The following is a 16,614-nucleotide window of genomic DNA, read 5'->3' as shown; positions in this document are numbered from 1 at the left end:
TGGATATCAGTTAATATTTTTTGTTGAGTAAAAATACTTATTTAAGTAATTAAGTTAACAAACATTTAAGTCGTTTTCCTTCAGTAAACATTAACAAATACAATTTCCATTAATGGATCTTTAAGAAACCCTTCTTCGCTTACTTAAGACCCAACACAACATGTTCTTGAACAAAAAAGATAAGTAATATTGTAAAAAAGGGGTGATTGTTTAAACGTGTTTACAAACATCAATGAATTAAAAACAATAAGAGCCTAATTAAGACCTTTTTCTTACACACTGCGAAGGAATAGTGGTCAAAACTGTTGACCTTTTTTGTTGAGACAATAACGAGTTATTTCTTGAATAAAACAGCAGCAACAAAAATCTTAAATAATTTCTTTCTTTTTGATAGTCTTTGATTTTTACGGTAAAATGTTATGCTTTGACGCCACTAATTTTTACAAGCTTAAATATAAATGTTAAATAAATTGAAACGAAAAAAGTAGAATGTTGCCGCATTAAAACGCAATGTTTAACGCTCGAGTGCGTTTAATGTTTTCGTATTACGTGATTTAAGATTGTGGGTAAAAAAATTTTAATACTAACAAATTTGTTTACATAAGAAAAGGATAAAATGTTTTAAACCGATAAAAAAATATGTATGTATATACATAAATATTTTTGGACATTTTTTGCTAGGACCAATAGGTAAAAAGTTACACTCATTTGAAAAAACCCTGTATGACCAAAATGTCCAGCTATGACCCCTTCTAACTCCGGCAGTTCTTGACCGATATTTATGTCTTGGATGATATTTGCACTAACCTTGGTGCAAATATCATCCAAGTCATTAGACACGAAATTATTAGGCTTAAAACAATATTTTTGAAATTGTGATATCTACTTTCTATGAAAGTTTTTGGGTCAGTAGTAATATTGGCGTAATTATTTTTTAAAACTTCTTCATCTGCATATCTGCAGATGATTTTGGACGATATTTTATGTAGACCAAAAATTGTGTTCTAGATCGAATGTCTAATTTTATAAATAGGTTGCTATTAGTTTTATGATATGTAATATAAAACAATGACATAAACAAACTTGACTTCTTGACTTTTAAACTCTTAATATTGAATTCCCTATAGTTTTAAGTTTTTGCTTTCAATTTGTTCACAATTTGTTTGCGGTTGTTGCTTTTTGTTTTAATAGAATTAACATTTACATTAAATAAATAATTTGCACTTCCTTTCAAAAAGTTTATAAATATAACAAGGACAACACTGATTTAAAAACTTTTTAATATAAAGTTATGAATAACAATAATATTTTGGTTAAATATTAATTACTATAAAAATATAACAAACACAATAATACATACTTATATATGTATATACTATAACCACCCCGTTTGTAGAACCCAGCAAAATTCAAGTATCCCTAAGCTAAACTGTAAAATTCGCATTAATACATTTGTAATAATTTTGTTCCTAACAACCTAAGGAATGCATTAGTAATTATCGTCACCTAAAATGAAAAAGGGCGTTTTCATAATAAAGAATTTAAGTTGAATTATACCTTGCCTCAGATATACTTAAGCCATTTATTGTTGAATAAAATTATGGACATATAAATCAAATTTTGATGAGGGCTTTGTACAGGGTCATGAAGATTAGTATGGAACTTGGTTTCGCAGCTTTTCGTCGAGATACGAGTATATTTTCAATAGGCTATTGGTATACTTTAAGGTGGGTAAAGGACGAATATTACTTTGAATATGAATGTGCCGCGGACATTGTCTATTGTGTTATTTTTTAGGACTTTCTGACTTGTGGAAATTATTAATTTGTTGTTACGCCATTTTTGAATTACATGTTATTAAAAATGGTGTTTTTGACAATAGAGTTCTAAAAATTTAAGACAAGATGTATTTGGATGATTTACCTTTTTTTGTTGTAACCCTTTTTGCATTTCAGGTGACTTTATATGTAGGTTTTAATTCGTGAGCAAAAGTACTGTAAACTATTATAATTTTCTTCAAGTTGTTTCTAGTAGCTCAATGCTCCATATTATGCTGGGATATACATACATTTCGTCACCTGAAATACAAAAGGGCGTAACAACACTTTTGAAAATTTTACAGGAGAGGTAAAAAACTAAACAAAGTTAAAACTATTGTTGTTATAAAAATGTATCTTTCTTCATCTGACTTGTGGAAACGTTTAATTTGTTGTTACGCCCTTTTGAATTTCATGTTATTAAAATTGGTGTTTTTGACAAAAAAGTTATAAAAATCTGCGACAATATGTATTTCGATGCGGTGGATTCGATTTTAAAATTTTTGCATTTCAGCTGACGATATGTATGTACAAAGGTCGACTTAAGGCTCAACGCCTTAAATATATATGTACACAGAGAAAACAGATTCGTTGTCACAACCGAATTTGTTTCCAATCGAATTTGGTCGGTTACGTGTACTATCACATGAATCGATAGCAATTACCGAATATTTTGTTTGCCTACACTGTATTTTTAGAACATAGGTTAGTTGTTATTACCGAATTTTCGATTGTAGTCAGTGAATTTTTAGTGGGCGCAACTACTGATTTTAAAAAACAATTCGGTTGTGGAGACCGTGACTATTAATATTAGGAACCAATTAAAATATACATATGATCATATTGTTTTCAATTTATATTTTATTTATTTATTTGTAAATATTTTTTTTACACAATTTTGTTATTAATTGCTCGATTTGAATCCCTCTTAAATCGACTTCTGGTATACTGTGTTTGATAGGCAGCACAGCTAACAATAAGTAGGGAAATAGGTGCACCACGCAATTGAACATCATTAATCTGAAAACAAATAAAATTATAAAATACAATTTTTCTTTAACTAAATCAGATTTTCTTACATTACAACATTAATCTGTTTGATTTCACCTAAATGATGACAAAAAATTACAATATGTTAAGTTCTTCCATTCATGGTCCAATGAAAAAATAAGCGACTTTATTGGTAGCATACCGACAGCGTCAAATACATATTTCGGCATCAGCTTGTGTCAATCAGCAGCTACTACTTGGATGTTTCACATAAAAGTATTTAGCTGTGATTTCTGTAAATTAAAAATTCAATAAAATTGTGTTCCGTAAATAAGTATCGATCTCGGGAATCGCTAGTTACCTCATAATTACAAATAATTACAAATGAGGGAGAAAATTGTTCCACACATTTTCATAATTCTCTAACAAAAATAAAAATTATTTAGTTGGATATATTTTGTTAATGAATCAGCTTACATTAACTTACTTTGACAATTATTGATATATGTACGTTTTCACTAAATGTATTTCTATTTACATGTAAATTATTTTTGAAATAATAATTTTAAAATTTTATAAAAATATGTTTGTTTTTCTTGAGATTTTATTTTAGAACTAAATTTGTTATACATATGTCAAGAAATAAAAAACAATTTTTTATTGTATTCAGTTGGAAGTGCCGAATAAAGCTTAATTATAATCAATATACTCGAAATTTATAATTTTTCCGTTGCAAATACCGAATTAAGCTTTATTGTATTTACTATAATCGAATTTATTATACTGATGATAGAAATATAGGGAGACAATAACAAATAACCTTTTTTTGCCTTAAATATATTAATATAACCAAATTTTTGATTGCAAGGACTGATATTTCCAATTATAGTGAATAATTGTAAATTTAAATTTGATTGTGCTTGACGAAATAATAAAATAAAAGTTTGAAAAGCTCAAATTGGTTCTACTAACTAAATTAATGGTTATATAAACCTCAGTTCGATTATAGTTATGTATTTTCAGTTCTTATTATAAAGAATTAGATGAATTTATAGACTTTTAATAATTACAATTAATATTCGTTTACATAAACTAATTATTTGTTACTATACCCGATTTCCGATCGATGTTTTTTCTGTGTGTAGATACAAACACAGTCGCTCAGTAACAAAAACATTTGAAATTTGAATTGGTTTAAATTGTGCTTTGTTTTTAGACAAAGTTGTAATTAAAATTAAGTATCAAAACAACAGCAATAACAAAACTAAAGTCATTAAATAAATAACAACAAAGTGCAAATAGGGAGAGAACATAATGTGTACATCACACACTGTAAGACAAATATGTACATATACACATACATAGAAAATGTAAGGGAAGAAAAATCATAAGGAAGTAAAAGTGGAAAAGAAGGAACAGTGAACTTAAGGAAAAGGAAGAGATGAGGAATTGAAATATTAAAATATAAAAAACAATAAAATTAAAAGACACATTTTTTCACGCAATCACACAACAAGAGAAATAATCCCAAAAAGAAACAAAACAAAGTGAAAATGAAACTTTTAACCATAAAAATAAAAACCAATTTGAGAAAAATAACAATTTTACTAGAACAACAACAACAAAACACGTCTAAGAAAAGGAGGATTATATTAAATATATACATTCATATGTAGGTATTTACTAGGGTAATCGATTATTCGACATTTTTCAAAAACCGGGTTTCGACATATCGCTCATTTACACAAGACTCGTGTAATGCAAAAAAAAAAATCGTTTCCAGAAAAATAGCTTTTGATGTTTATGACATTTTACTATTTTTCAAATATATGTATGTATCTTAAACAAATCAAGGTACTTGAAATGTTTCTCATCTGAATTGAAATTTAATTTTTATTAACTAATATTCGTGAGTTTCAATTTCTACGTTTACAACAATAAAATCGATCTCACACCGAAAATAATAGGCATATGTATTTGAAATTTTAAAGAACTATATGAAAGACTTTATTAGTATGACGCATGTTTTTTAGCACTCAGTTTTTACTTATACACAGAGTGCCATCCTAATATACATACATACATCTGAGCGTAGTACTTTCGAAATATACTTAGGCAAATAAAATCTTTATTGTGTTTTAAACGAAAATAAAAGAATAGCAAATCTAAAAAAATACTCCAAAAAAAAAAAAAAAAAAAAAGACTGCAACAACAAATAAGATTATTTACAATTGTGAGTATGATTCGCTATTTTGAAGACATTTTTTTAATGTTTATGTAAGTTTTTCTTTTATCTTCACCCCGGTTTTGAGAAATTTTATGAAGGTGACATTGTTGTTGATGATTTTATTTTGTGTCATAAAACCCTTTTCCCTAAAATCTTCCATTTGCTACATTACCACTAAGATGTATGTAAATATAACTACAGGCTTTAAAGCTTTACACGAATATCTTATTATATATTTTGTGTAAAAAATAGATTTAAAGTATATTAACGCATTAGAAAACATTCTGTATATACATACATATCTTCATATGTATGTAGATAAATAAATAAATATTCGTAACGAACTTTACCTAATAACATATACATATTTAAAGTTAAAATTCCCAGTTAAATACAATCATATATGGACCATATATGAACCATATACATACATATATCCATTATACATACATATGTTCATATCCGAAAAATGCTATATAGAACATGTCATATATGGGCACATACATATATGACATATGTACATATATGGAATTATATATGAAAAAATTTACCATATATGAAAATATGTATGTATATGCTTCATATATGAATTCATATATGGTTTACACATAATCTTTTTTAGCTGAGTTGCTAAAAATGTTATTTCGCCTTTTTTTAGGTTTCATGGATTAGAAAACGAGACTTACATATCCTTACAGCGGGTTCCACAACGTACACCTCAGATCAACGATTTCAGGTAATAACTGCCAATTTTTATGACCAGCTTAGAAATCATTTTATTAACACATTTAACCGACTTCCTTTATGTTTCTTTAGGTTTTGCGTCCCGAAAGTTCCGGCAATTGGACCTTGCAAATAAAATACCCACAGCCCAGAGATTCTGGCATTTACGAATGTCAAATTAATACCGAACCAAAAATGTCACTGTCTTATACATTTAATGTAGTAGGTAAGTATTTTTACATGATTTATACATTTAGCAGAGATATCATTCGAATAACAATTATTCGAATAAATGAGAAAAAAAAAAAAATTTCTTTTCGAACGAATAGTTTCTTTTTCAATTTAGAATAAAGGATAATTCGAAATTTTTTTCGAATTTTTGAATAATAATTTAAGCTGTTAAAATTCAAACAGAAAATAATTTTTGCAATTTATAAAAACTTTAAAAATGTAATACTTCCAGATTTAAAGTGAAAAGCGTTTGTTCATAATCGATAAACTCAGGAACCACAGCATCTAAGAGGAGTGTTCCTTTGAAGTTTTATGTTTGTTTTGATTTAAATTTAAGTTAATTATTCGTTCGAATAATCGAATAATTTTTAAAATTTAATCGACTACTCCAGTGAAAAAATATTGTATTTTATTCGAATAATTGAAAACAGTAATAATTGACAACTCTAATATTTAGTCTTAGTACCTCCACAATCTCAAAAGTATTTTTTTCATCTTAATACTTTTGTCTCATAAGACAATGAAACAAATCAAACATCTAATCACTACTGCAGTCGTCAAATTTTGAAACTTTCGGAGGGGTTAGAAAAATTAAGAATATATTTGTCAACTAGTTCTTGAACGTAGCTGTCTGATATTAGCAAGAAATACATACATACATATAGTAAGAGAAAAATATACTATTATTATTTGACGGAGTGTTTAAAGAAAATTTATTATTTCTACTCAAGTACATACTATACATATATATGTACATATTTATATTTCACAACAACATTTTTCATTAGGTTTTACGACCAAAACAAACCGACACTGTTTCATTTTTATTTATGTTTGTCTGAGATGTCGCCATTAAATATGAATGAACGAAATTATCCTGGGAATAGATAAAGTCGAGCAGCTGATTGAAATTATTCACTGATTCAGTGCATCAGCATTAAAACCATAATACACAAGGTCAAAACCAAAAATTGGAGAAAAAAGTTCATCTATATACATATTTATGTATATATATACATATATACTCGTATATAAAACAAGTAAGGAATTATATATAATGCCCTACACCAGTTAAGAGAATAAAATGTGATTTATTATTCATAAGATTGTACCTTGCCTAAGAACTAATTTTCTGAAAGATCCTTTGTATAGGGGCCGGGGAAAATGTGGACCGATCCTAATAAAATTTTGGCGGATGGATCTACTTTTACATAAAATGCATTAGTCTAGGGTCAAATGAGGCCTAATCATTAAAAAATCCGCAAGGTCATAAAGACAAGTATAAAACTTGGTTCTGCAGCTTTTTGTCCATATACGAGTATGCTAAACATAATTATGAAATTATGAAACTTCAGGTAGCTACTTTGAAGATAAAGCAATAATTTGGTACATGATCTTCTATTGTCCCAGGGACGAAGCATATTGAAAATGGTTAAAAAGGGTCCATTATTTCACCTAGCCCCCATACAACTGAAATTTTAAGTAGACGCATTTTGATAGTTGTGAAAAAAGTGTTCCATAACTATGTATCACAATTTCAAAATAGATAAAAATATTAATAATTAATATAACATAAATTGTCCGATTTATAAAAATTAGGTATTTAATAAATCTTTGATTTAAATATAAACATGAAATGTAACATATGGTTTCAATGTCATCCTACATTTCTACGACTAAAAACTGCACAAAAATATTCACTACCCAGACAACATTTATCCAGAATGATTACACTGAAAATATTTTAATTTTTATATCATAATAATTTATATCCTAGTGAGAAATGTTAACCTAAGTTTGTCTTTCCGTTTGTAATTTCTACAATTTAATATAGCGAACATATAAATCTGATAAAGGAGATATGAGCATAATTTTTTATGATATCTTGAATGCTGTAGGTGGAGAATATGTATATTAAAATACAGGTGTTTTGATATGCATTCAAATGTAACTAATAAATAATTGTGTTTTAAAATATTAAAAATTTATATTTTTATTTTTTAGCAATATATTACATTAAGAAATAGTGATATACAAAATGTCTGCTGTGATATACATTCCAAAAAATTTATGGCTTAAAACATTTTTCATTTATCCATTAAAAAACGATTTAAATATTTTTTTTATTCAGACAAAAACCAAATGAATGTATCTTTAGAATAGTTTGCATAGTTTGAGATATTATTTTCTATTTACCTCTTTTAGTCAAACCTTTTTTAATGCTTTCGGATTTGATGGGTTGTAATTGTTGTGTTCAAGAGTGTGTGTACATAATACTGTGTCTTACCACTCTTAGGATCTAATGATAAATGATTTGTTTTTACAAGGAATGAATGTTACATTAAATTGCTGTCTTTATAATTTATTACCAAATACACATTTAAACTTACATATTTTCACACATTATTTCCATTCCCTCGCACATGCTTATTTTAAACTATTTTTGTGTAGCTTAAAAATGTTTCTATAATGTACATTAGGGTATGACTTTTTTACTTTTTTGTGGATCCCGGAAGTATCTTATATTTTTTTATAATTTCATAAGTCATACAACCTGCGAACACGATCTTCATTATTGATTTATTATTGACTATTACGTGGTGATATGTAAAATTTCTGTCAAAAATAAATGATTACCCTAATGTAAATACATATGCATGTATGTACGTCAATAAACATAAAAATAAATACACATGTGGACAGAACAATAGGTGTTAAAGGTCTGCACAAGACAACAATTTGTTAAAAAATATCATGGGTGCCGTCATAAGCACTCGAAACTTTTTTAACAAATTGTTTTCTTATTGTTGTCTTGTGCAGGCCTTTAATAGGTGTTTACAGTGCATTTATTTATTATTATTAAGGTTAGCCGTTTCTAAACAGTGAAATGGTACATAATATTTAGTCCTATTTCGGAAACTTTATTTTAGAGAATGCCAAAATTTATACAAAAATATTTGGTAAGAATTGTTTATTATTTAAGAAGTTATTTCCTAAAGAACGCAAATCGTCTAATGTAATATGAAAAATAATTACAGTCAAATAAACTAATATCATGTTAAGTTAAGTTTAGGGTCTCATTTTATAAAACGAAACGACAAATGTTCAAAAAAAAAATTTTTTGAAAAAATTTTAAAATTTTTCAAAAATATTTGCACTATTACAAACAAAAAATGTTTACCTATTTTTTTGATCAGATGTGTACATACATACATACGTATGGGTCTACATCAACATTCAAATGTTTTATTTAATAGAAGAAGCACTTCTATCAAGTAAATCGAAAGAAAAAAATACAAACAAAATATCAATGTAAATGTATTTTAAATTACAAACATGAAAATTTACTGAAGCATTAAGAACATATTGATTTTATTAATTTATTTCCTTTCTTACTGACTGTATGTGTGTATTGGGATTAACAACAAATGCACAGATATTATCGAATATTTACATTTATCAATGTGCGAATATATACATACATATGTATTTCTACATTAGGGGTATAACCAAATTTACATACATCAAGATACATATATGAATAATAATGTTTGAGTAATTCTGAATATTCAGATCGATTGTATCCAAATAATTGACTTATAAATAAATACTTTTTTTGAAAAAAAAAGTTGTATATAAAAGTTAATGCATTTGCCAAATTTAAAAATGGTCTGTCCATATTTTATCATAGTCCATATATAACGCTCCTAAAGATTACATACATTGTAAAAAAATTCAAAACTAAGATGAAAATTCATCAGAGTTGGTCCACAAGATAGTCTATCTTTTTATGACAGGTGTAGGGTACCATATACTTTCAAAATGGACTCCCTTATTTATTTGGGATTATTAATATACATTACAATGGAAATGAAAAACCCCAAATGTCGTTTTTTCTCATTATTTAAATGGCAATTTTTATATCTTTAGAACATGCGTTTATGTGTTCGAACAAGCGATTTTATTGCCCTAACTCAACCGAATAGAAGGAATGATCACCTGAATGAATAGAATTCAATGCAAAATTGTTCTTATATTTTTGGTTACTTTTTCATCAAGTTTTGTTATATGGTTACTCTTTTATAACTTTATACTAACTTGGTGGATAATAAATTTGGCAAAGTTCTTTTGCAGTAATTGGAGTTTCTACAGTAGATTTCATCATACATTGTTTCATTAAACATACGTACATATCTAAATAAACTTTTCTCTCTATAAATAATATATGAAACAAATAACGCATTGGGGTCTTGAACTCATAAAAGTCTAGTCTAGAACCAATTTTTTAAACAAACTCAATGTTAATTTAGCATTATGATAATTCTGTTTTTTAGAAAATGAAATTTTTCGAATTATCTATTGGAAATCCGATCAAATTTGTATTTACATATTTATGTATGTATAAGTACATAAATAGTTAAATATTAAAAATTTACAGCCGCTTATGGATAATCGAATTTGTTTTGTTAATACAATTAAAATTTATTTATGCTTGACACTTTACATTTTTCTTGCCACAAACCTTTTTAAGGACCACAACAATTGACATAATTTACTTGACGTTATTTCGTTAGTTGGCGGACCAATTTCTTAAATATTTCTTCAAAGAATATCGTATCTAAAATTGCATTGAAGAAAATTTATAAAATATTTTAAATATTTACAAAACACTCAAAATATTTCAGCACTTCGGGTTGTTTTTTTCTCATCTATAACTTGAAAATATTTTTGGGACATCATGATGTTCATTTGACAACCTTAAAAATTTAACAACATTTCACCTTACAATCATTCGCTACCACAACTTTCATTTATTTAAAAAAAGTTTATAAAACTTTTTCTGCTGTTTAATTCCATCATGCAGAGAGCAAATGATTGGCGTTAACAGAAATTGTTGACGTTGTTGCTGCTTATTCTGCTTTTTTTCTTTCATTTAGTCATTTAATGAAATATAATATGTCATGTAGACACCACCGTCATGCCGCTCTACCGGTACTAGAGCTGTCTTGTTCTACTTAAGTATGTATGTACGTATTATTGATGTGATAAATAAGTAGAAGAATTTATTCATATAAACAATGTACATTAGGGTGTCCCCAAAATGGAAGTTACAACAAAATTTTTGTCCTGCCGTCAATATTTGGTGAGCTGGATTAAAGGATGAATATTTTATTTTTTGAACTTTTTATGATTTTTTCATATAGTTGGCAAATAAACCATATGAAAATTTGAGAACGTAATTTTGTATACGACTCTAAAATACACGCAACAGCGTGTATTTTGATGCAGTAGACCATTTTCAATCAAAAAGTCGATTTTAAAATTTTTGGTTGTTACGCCTTTTTGCATTTCAGGTGAAGATATATAATATGTTTGTACATCATGGTTTCATTCGATTACACCGTGCAACAGTCATTTTCACACATGAAAAAATCTATGTGTACAGGAAACCGTTACAGGGTGTTATAAATCAAATTTTTCAGTTTTACTAAAATACTTACGGCTGTATTTATAAAAACTTATTTTAGGTTTATTAAACAATTTTAGGCAAAATTCAGGAAAATCGTATTTATAAACGTGAAATAGCTTAAAACACCTTCAATAAACCATTGACAATTAGAAGAATTTTATTGTAGGCTCGACCCTTCTTTAAGCCAACAATAACTTGATTTTTAACAATTTTTTTTCTCAGATAAAGATTTTTCCGGTAATTTTAGGTTGATTGCGAAAAGTAATTATGGTTTCTTTTAAAATAAAATCTAAAAATTCTAATTTTAACGTTTACAAATTTGTAAATAAAATCCCAGAAAATTTTTAAACGATTATATTTTGAGGAAAAAACTCAAATCTAGGCATTATTGGATTAATGCATGAATATTTGACAATATTCCAATTGTCCAGCACTATTTTTAGGCAATTTGGAAATGCCCGTCTGTCAACCAAATGATGGACAAAATCATTTGATTTGGCTTTTTTCAAAGTTTGTTGGTTAAATATAATGCCATAAAGTAATTAACCATGTAAATTATATTGATTAGTGTTATACTAATGCAAAATATATTCGCCGGCATTAAAATTTGTCAAATATCAAAGAAATTTATCAATATTTGCAAAAATTTATCAAAAATTACAAGGAAAATAAGTAAAAATAAGAAAATGTGTCATAGTGATGTATATTTTGTCGCAAAATATCCGTTATTCGGATACTTTTAATAATAATTAAAAATCATATGTTATATTTATACATCTGAACTATATAGACATTTATTAAAGCCATATATATATTTATTTTTCTTAAAAGTTTGTTTTTATTGTCAAAAATCTATTATAAACAAAATATGAATTAAGAAAACCGAATCAACGAATATTTTTTCCTAATTGTACGCAACACTAACACATAAAATGACAGCCATATTGTACAGTGCTGCCAACTTAAACATAAATCAGCACAATTTTATTAATGGTTTTTAATGCTAAAGTGTGCTTTAACTATTGAGTACATTAAAAGCAAAATAAGATTTTTTTATAAATACAAGCGTTAATGTTTAACAAGGATTATAATCAATTAATATAAATAATTAATATTAAATCCATCTGTATTGAAATGCCAAAAATCTAAAATTTTTCGGAAAAAATTTCTGATATGGACATCAAAATTTTATATCTTTCTTTAGGAAGGAATATTTAAAAACTCATGAAAACCTCAAAAAGAGAGAAACTGAGAAACTGTATCTAATAATCAATTAAACTTTAATTTTTGTGGGGAACATTAACACCTTATTTTTCTTTAATATACATGCATACATGTATATACATACATATTCTCCTTCAGTCAGTTATTCTACTGCTCTACCGCCGAAAACAACAACAGTAACTACAAGTATAAGAACTGCAAAAGTACATATTAAAATATGTGAATATTTATTCCACTTAAACGAGCATTGTTACAAATAATTTAGCTTTATTCAAAGTAGAGTAAATTTTAACGCATACTATTTTTACCCACTCACAGAAAAAGTGCTTAGGGGTAGGTAGCTCTTTTCGCAAAAAACATACGTACATACTTTTTTTTAATTTTTGTTTCTCGAAGTGTTTTTAAATATAAAACTATTCGTTTGTTTGGGTTTGTTTCTGCACAAGAACATTTCGCTCATTTATTTCAATAGTGTACTAACAAAAAAATATTACATTGAAAATGTAGTTTCAGAAAAACTACTTTAAATTTTACATACATATGTATGTATGTATGTATGTATGTACATATGGAGTTTGAAAATAAAACAAGATACATATTTATTTATGTATAATATGTATAAGTAACACAAATGATTATCACTTTGAAAATAGATTTTGATAAAAACGTTTCGTAATACTCAATCAAATCTAAACCTAAATTCTGAATTAGGACATTATTGAATTAAATGAGCGATTTCTCGTTAGCATTTTTAATTTTCCCTAAAGTTTGCTTCACATTTTATTTAATAAAAGCAGCACTGTTTCTACTTTAATTCTTTACACAAAAATGGTTACAAATAATTATGTTTCCTTTAATATGAAAAAAGTATATATATTTGGGGAGAAAATGTCATTGTGAAAAAATTGGTCTTTTAAAGATGTTTAGTGTTCCAATTTAAGAGGAGCTATTTAAGTTACAAAATTGTACACAAGTGTGGCTTGCGTCTACCTTTTCAGAACAGCTTTACATATTTTTACTTCCGCCTTAATGCCGAATGTTGTGCTAAACTGATATTGCATATTTCAATGGTATTCGCTTAAAATGTAACTGCTTTTATTGTAGATTTAACTATTAAAAGTTAATTATGTACATATTTGAGTTCGTTGATGTCCTTTATGGCAAATATTTGTTTATTTTTGTTATTTTTATACCCTACACCACTGAAGGGCCCGTCTGTATGTCCATGTAAACTGTGCGCACGTTACAGGTGACTATTTTTAAGAAATTCTTCCATTGACCCAAGGACGAAGCCTATAGAAAATTGTTGAAAAATCGATCCATTATTTCAGAAAACCGCCTTTTTTTGTCAATAAATTGTTTATTTCGAAATTAACGTAAAAACAATTATAATGCTTCATTATTTTTAATATACTCACTGGTAGGGTATATATGGTCGGCTACGATTATATACATTCTTACCTTTTTTTGACATTTAAGTAATAGGGAGCAAAAATGAAATTCAATTAACCCAAATGTATATTTTGTGTTTGCATTCATTTTTTTCATCTTTTCAACTATTTGTACATATATAAATACGAATACATATATATTTGCGAATTCTGCAATATTCAGCAAAGTTTTCAAAATTTAATTTTCGAGACTTATGAAGTTTTAAGAGGGATTACGTAATATTGGCATTTTAATTATGCCAATGTAAATATTCTATTCTATATTCATTAAATAATAGAATTATTTTAATCAATATCCGGATTCTATTTTTCATATTTTGTACATAATACATATGTACGTATATTGGCATTTTAATTATGCCAATGTAAATATTCTATTCTATATTCATTAAATAATAGAATTATTGTAATCAATATCCGGATTCTATTTTTCATATTTGTACATAATACTATATGTATGTTATGTATGTATGTATGTATGTATGTATGTATGTATGTATGTATGTATGTATGTATTGTATTATGTATGTATGTATGTTTTAGTCTGTATGTATGTATGTCTGTCTGTATGTCTGTATGTAGTCTGTATGTATGTATGTCTGTATGTCTGTCTGTCTGTATGTATGTATTTATGTGTATGTCTGTATGTCTGTATGTATGTATGTCTGTATGTCTGTATGTATTTCTGTCTGTATGTATGTCTGTCTATGTCTGTCTGTCTGTCTGTCTGTCTGTCTGTCTGTTGTCTGTCTGTCTGTCTGTCTGTCTGTCTGTCTTTGTCTGTCTGTCTGTCTGTCTGTCTGTCTTTGTCTGTTTCTGTCTGTCTGTCTGTCTGTCTGTCTGTCTGTCTGTCTGTCTGTCTGTCTGTCTGTCTGTCTGTCTGTCTGTCTGTCTGTCTGTCTGTCTGTCTGTCTGTCTGTCTGTCTGTCTGTCTGTCTGTCTGTCTGTCTGTCTTCTGTCTGTCTGTCTGTCTGTCTGTCTGTCTGTCTGTCGTCTGTCTGTCTGTCTGTCTGTCTGTCTGTCTGTTCTGTCTGTCTGTCTGTCTGTCTGTCTGTCTGTCTGTCTGTCTGTCTGTCTGTCTGTCTGTCTGTCTGTCTGTCTGTCTGTCTGTCTGTCTGTCTGTCTGTCTGTCTGTCTGTCTGTCTGTCTGTCTGTCTGTCTGTCTGTCTGTCTGTCTGTCTGTCTGTCTGTCTGTCTGTCTGTCTGTCTGTCTGTCTGTCTGTCTGTCTGTCTGTCTGTCTGTCTGTCTTCTGTCGTCTGTCTGTCTGTCTGTCTGTCTGTCTGTCTGTCTGTCTGTCTGTCTGTCTGTCTGTCTGTCTGTCTGTCTGTCTGTCTGTCTGTCTGTCTGTCTGTCTGTCTGTCTGTCTGTCTGTCTGTCTGTCTGTCTGTCTGTCTGTCTGTCTGTCTGTCTGTCTGTCTGTCTGTCTGTCTGTCTGTCGTCTGTCTGTCTGTCTGTCTGTCTGTCTGTCTGTCTGTCTGTCTTCTGTCTGTCTGTCTGTCTGTCTGTCTGTCTGTCTGTCTGTCCTGTCTTCTTTGTCTGTCTGTCTGTCTGTCTGTCTGTCTGTCTGTCTGTCTGTCTGTCTTCTGTCTTCTGTCTGTCTGTCTGTCTGTTCTGTCTGTCTGTCTGTCTGTCTTCTCTGTCTCTGTTATTTTCGGACTTAAGTCAATTAGGAATCGAATATATATATATACATATTTGTCACATTTTTAAACCATATATGGGCGGTAGGAAAATGAACATATCGATACCCTATATTCAAAAAGTGCTAAATCAATAAAGTCTAGTTTTCAGGAAAGCAATAAAACTATTTAATTCTTACCTATAAAAAAATTTTAATATTTTCCACATTTTAACGACTTATTTAAGATAGCACTCCAATAAGATGCATTTACATATTACACCATTTAAGAAGAAAAACTCATGGCATATCTGCTTGTTTACTATTTCTTATTCTCAGTACAAATATTTTAAATTATGAAAAGTTTTTGAATATAAAAAGTACCAATATTTTTTGAATAATACTCCATAATTTGCACATTTAAAGACTTTTTTATAATAAAATTCTAAATTGCAACCATAGAATATTATAGATCTTAATGTTATAAACGATTTCTGAAATAACTTTACATTTTTCGGAAAAACAGTCTAAAACTGGCTTTATATACAAATATATAAATGATCATATCTTAAAATCTATACATTAAATTTATTAATCTTCACCTGTTTTGTGTTCAGCATGTTCACCTTGTTAATATACAAAATAAATTTGAAGTTTTAAAAAATTTTGTAAAATTTGTATGGAAGTTAGCACTTATTTTCTTCAATAAAAATTTAACTTTGAGATAGCATATTAACAAAAATTGTTGTTAAAAGTGCAAAAATTACTTTTTGGTTTCAAATTTATACCAGAGGTGGATCATGCATTGAGGAATCCTTTTGCATCATGAGCGTAAAAGTTCTGAAAGGTCTATGGGGGAAAA

The 16,614-nt window shown here is 28.0% G+C and overlaps 1 protein-coding gene and 1 long non-coding RNA gene across 5 annotated transcripts in view; one reads left to right on the top strand and one right to left on the bottom strand.

The window, feature by feature from the left end:
• LOC119604801 overlaps positions 1-16,611 on the top strand; it is a 151,377-nt gene extending 134,766 nt beyond the window's left edge. For all 4 annotated transcript variants that reach the window (XM_037957657.1, XM_037957656.1, XM_037957658.1 and 1 more), the window contains exons 4-6: positions 5,693-5,770; positions 5,851-5,983; positions 16,544-16,611. In XM_037957657.1, the coding sequence (XP_037813585.1) occupies positions 5,693-5,770; positions 5,851-5,983; positions 16,544-16,581 (249 nt within the window). In that variant the 3' untranslated portion in view covers positions 16,582-16,611. The remainder of the gene's footprint in view (positions 1-5,692; positions 5,771-5,850; positions 5,984-16,543) is intronic.
• Positions 2,988-3,427, bottom strand: LOC119604804. Its single transcript, XR_005231548.1, has 3 exons — positions 3,295-3,427; positions 3,169-3,229; positions 2,988-3,100 (listed from the first exon to the last, which is right to left on the bottom strand). It is a non-coding gene; the product is annotated as an uncharacterized LOC119604804 (long non-coding RNA).
• Positions 16,612-16,614: the final 3 nt, after the last annotated feature.

This window comes from Lucilia sericata, unplaced genomic scaffold (assembly GCF_015586225.1).
Source record: "Lucilia sericata isolate MDLA Ls3-8-SP2 unplaced genomic scaffold, ASM1558622v1 Contig000433F_arrow, whole genome shotgun sequence".
Lineage (NCBI taxonomy): Eukaryota > Metazoa > Arthropoda > Insecta > Diptera > Calliphoridae > Lucilia > Lucilia sericata.
The sequence above is the reverse complement of the archived record's forward strand: the minus strand, read 5'-3'. Positions and strand labels throughout refer to the sequence as shown.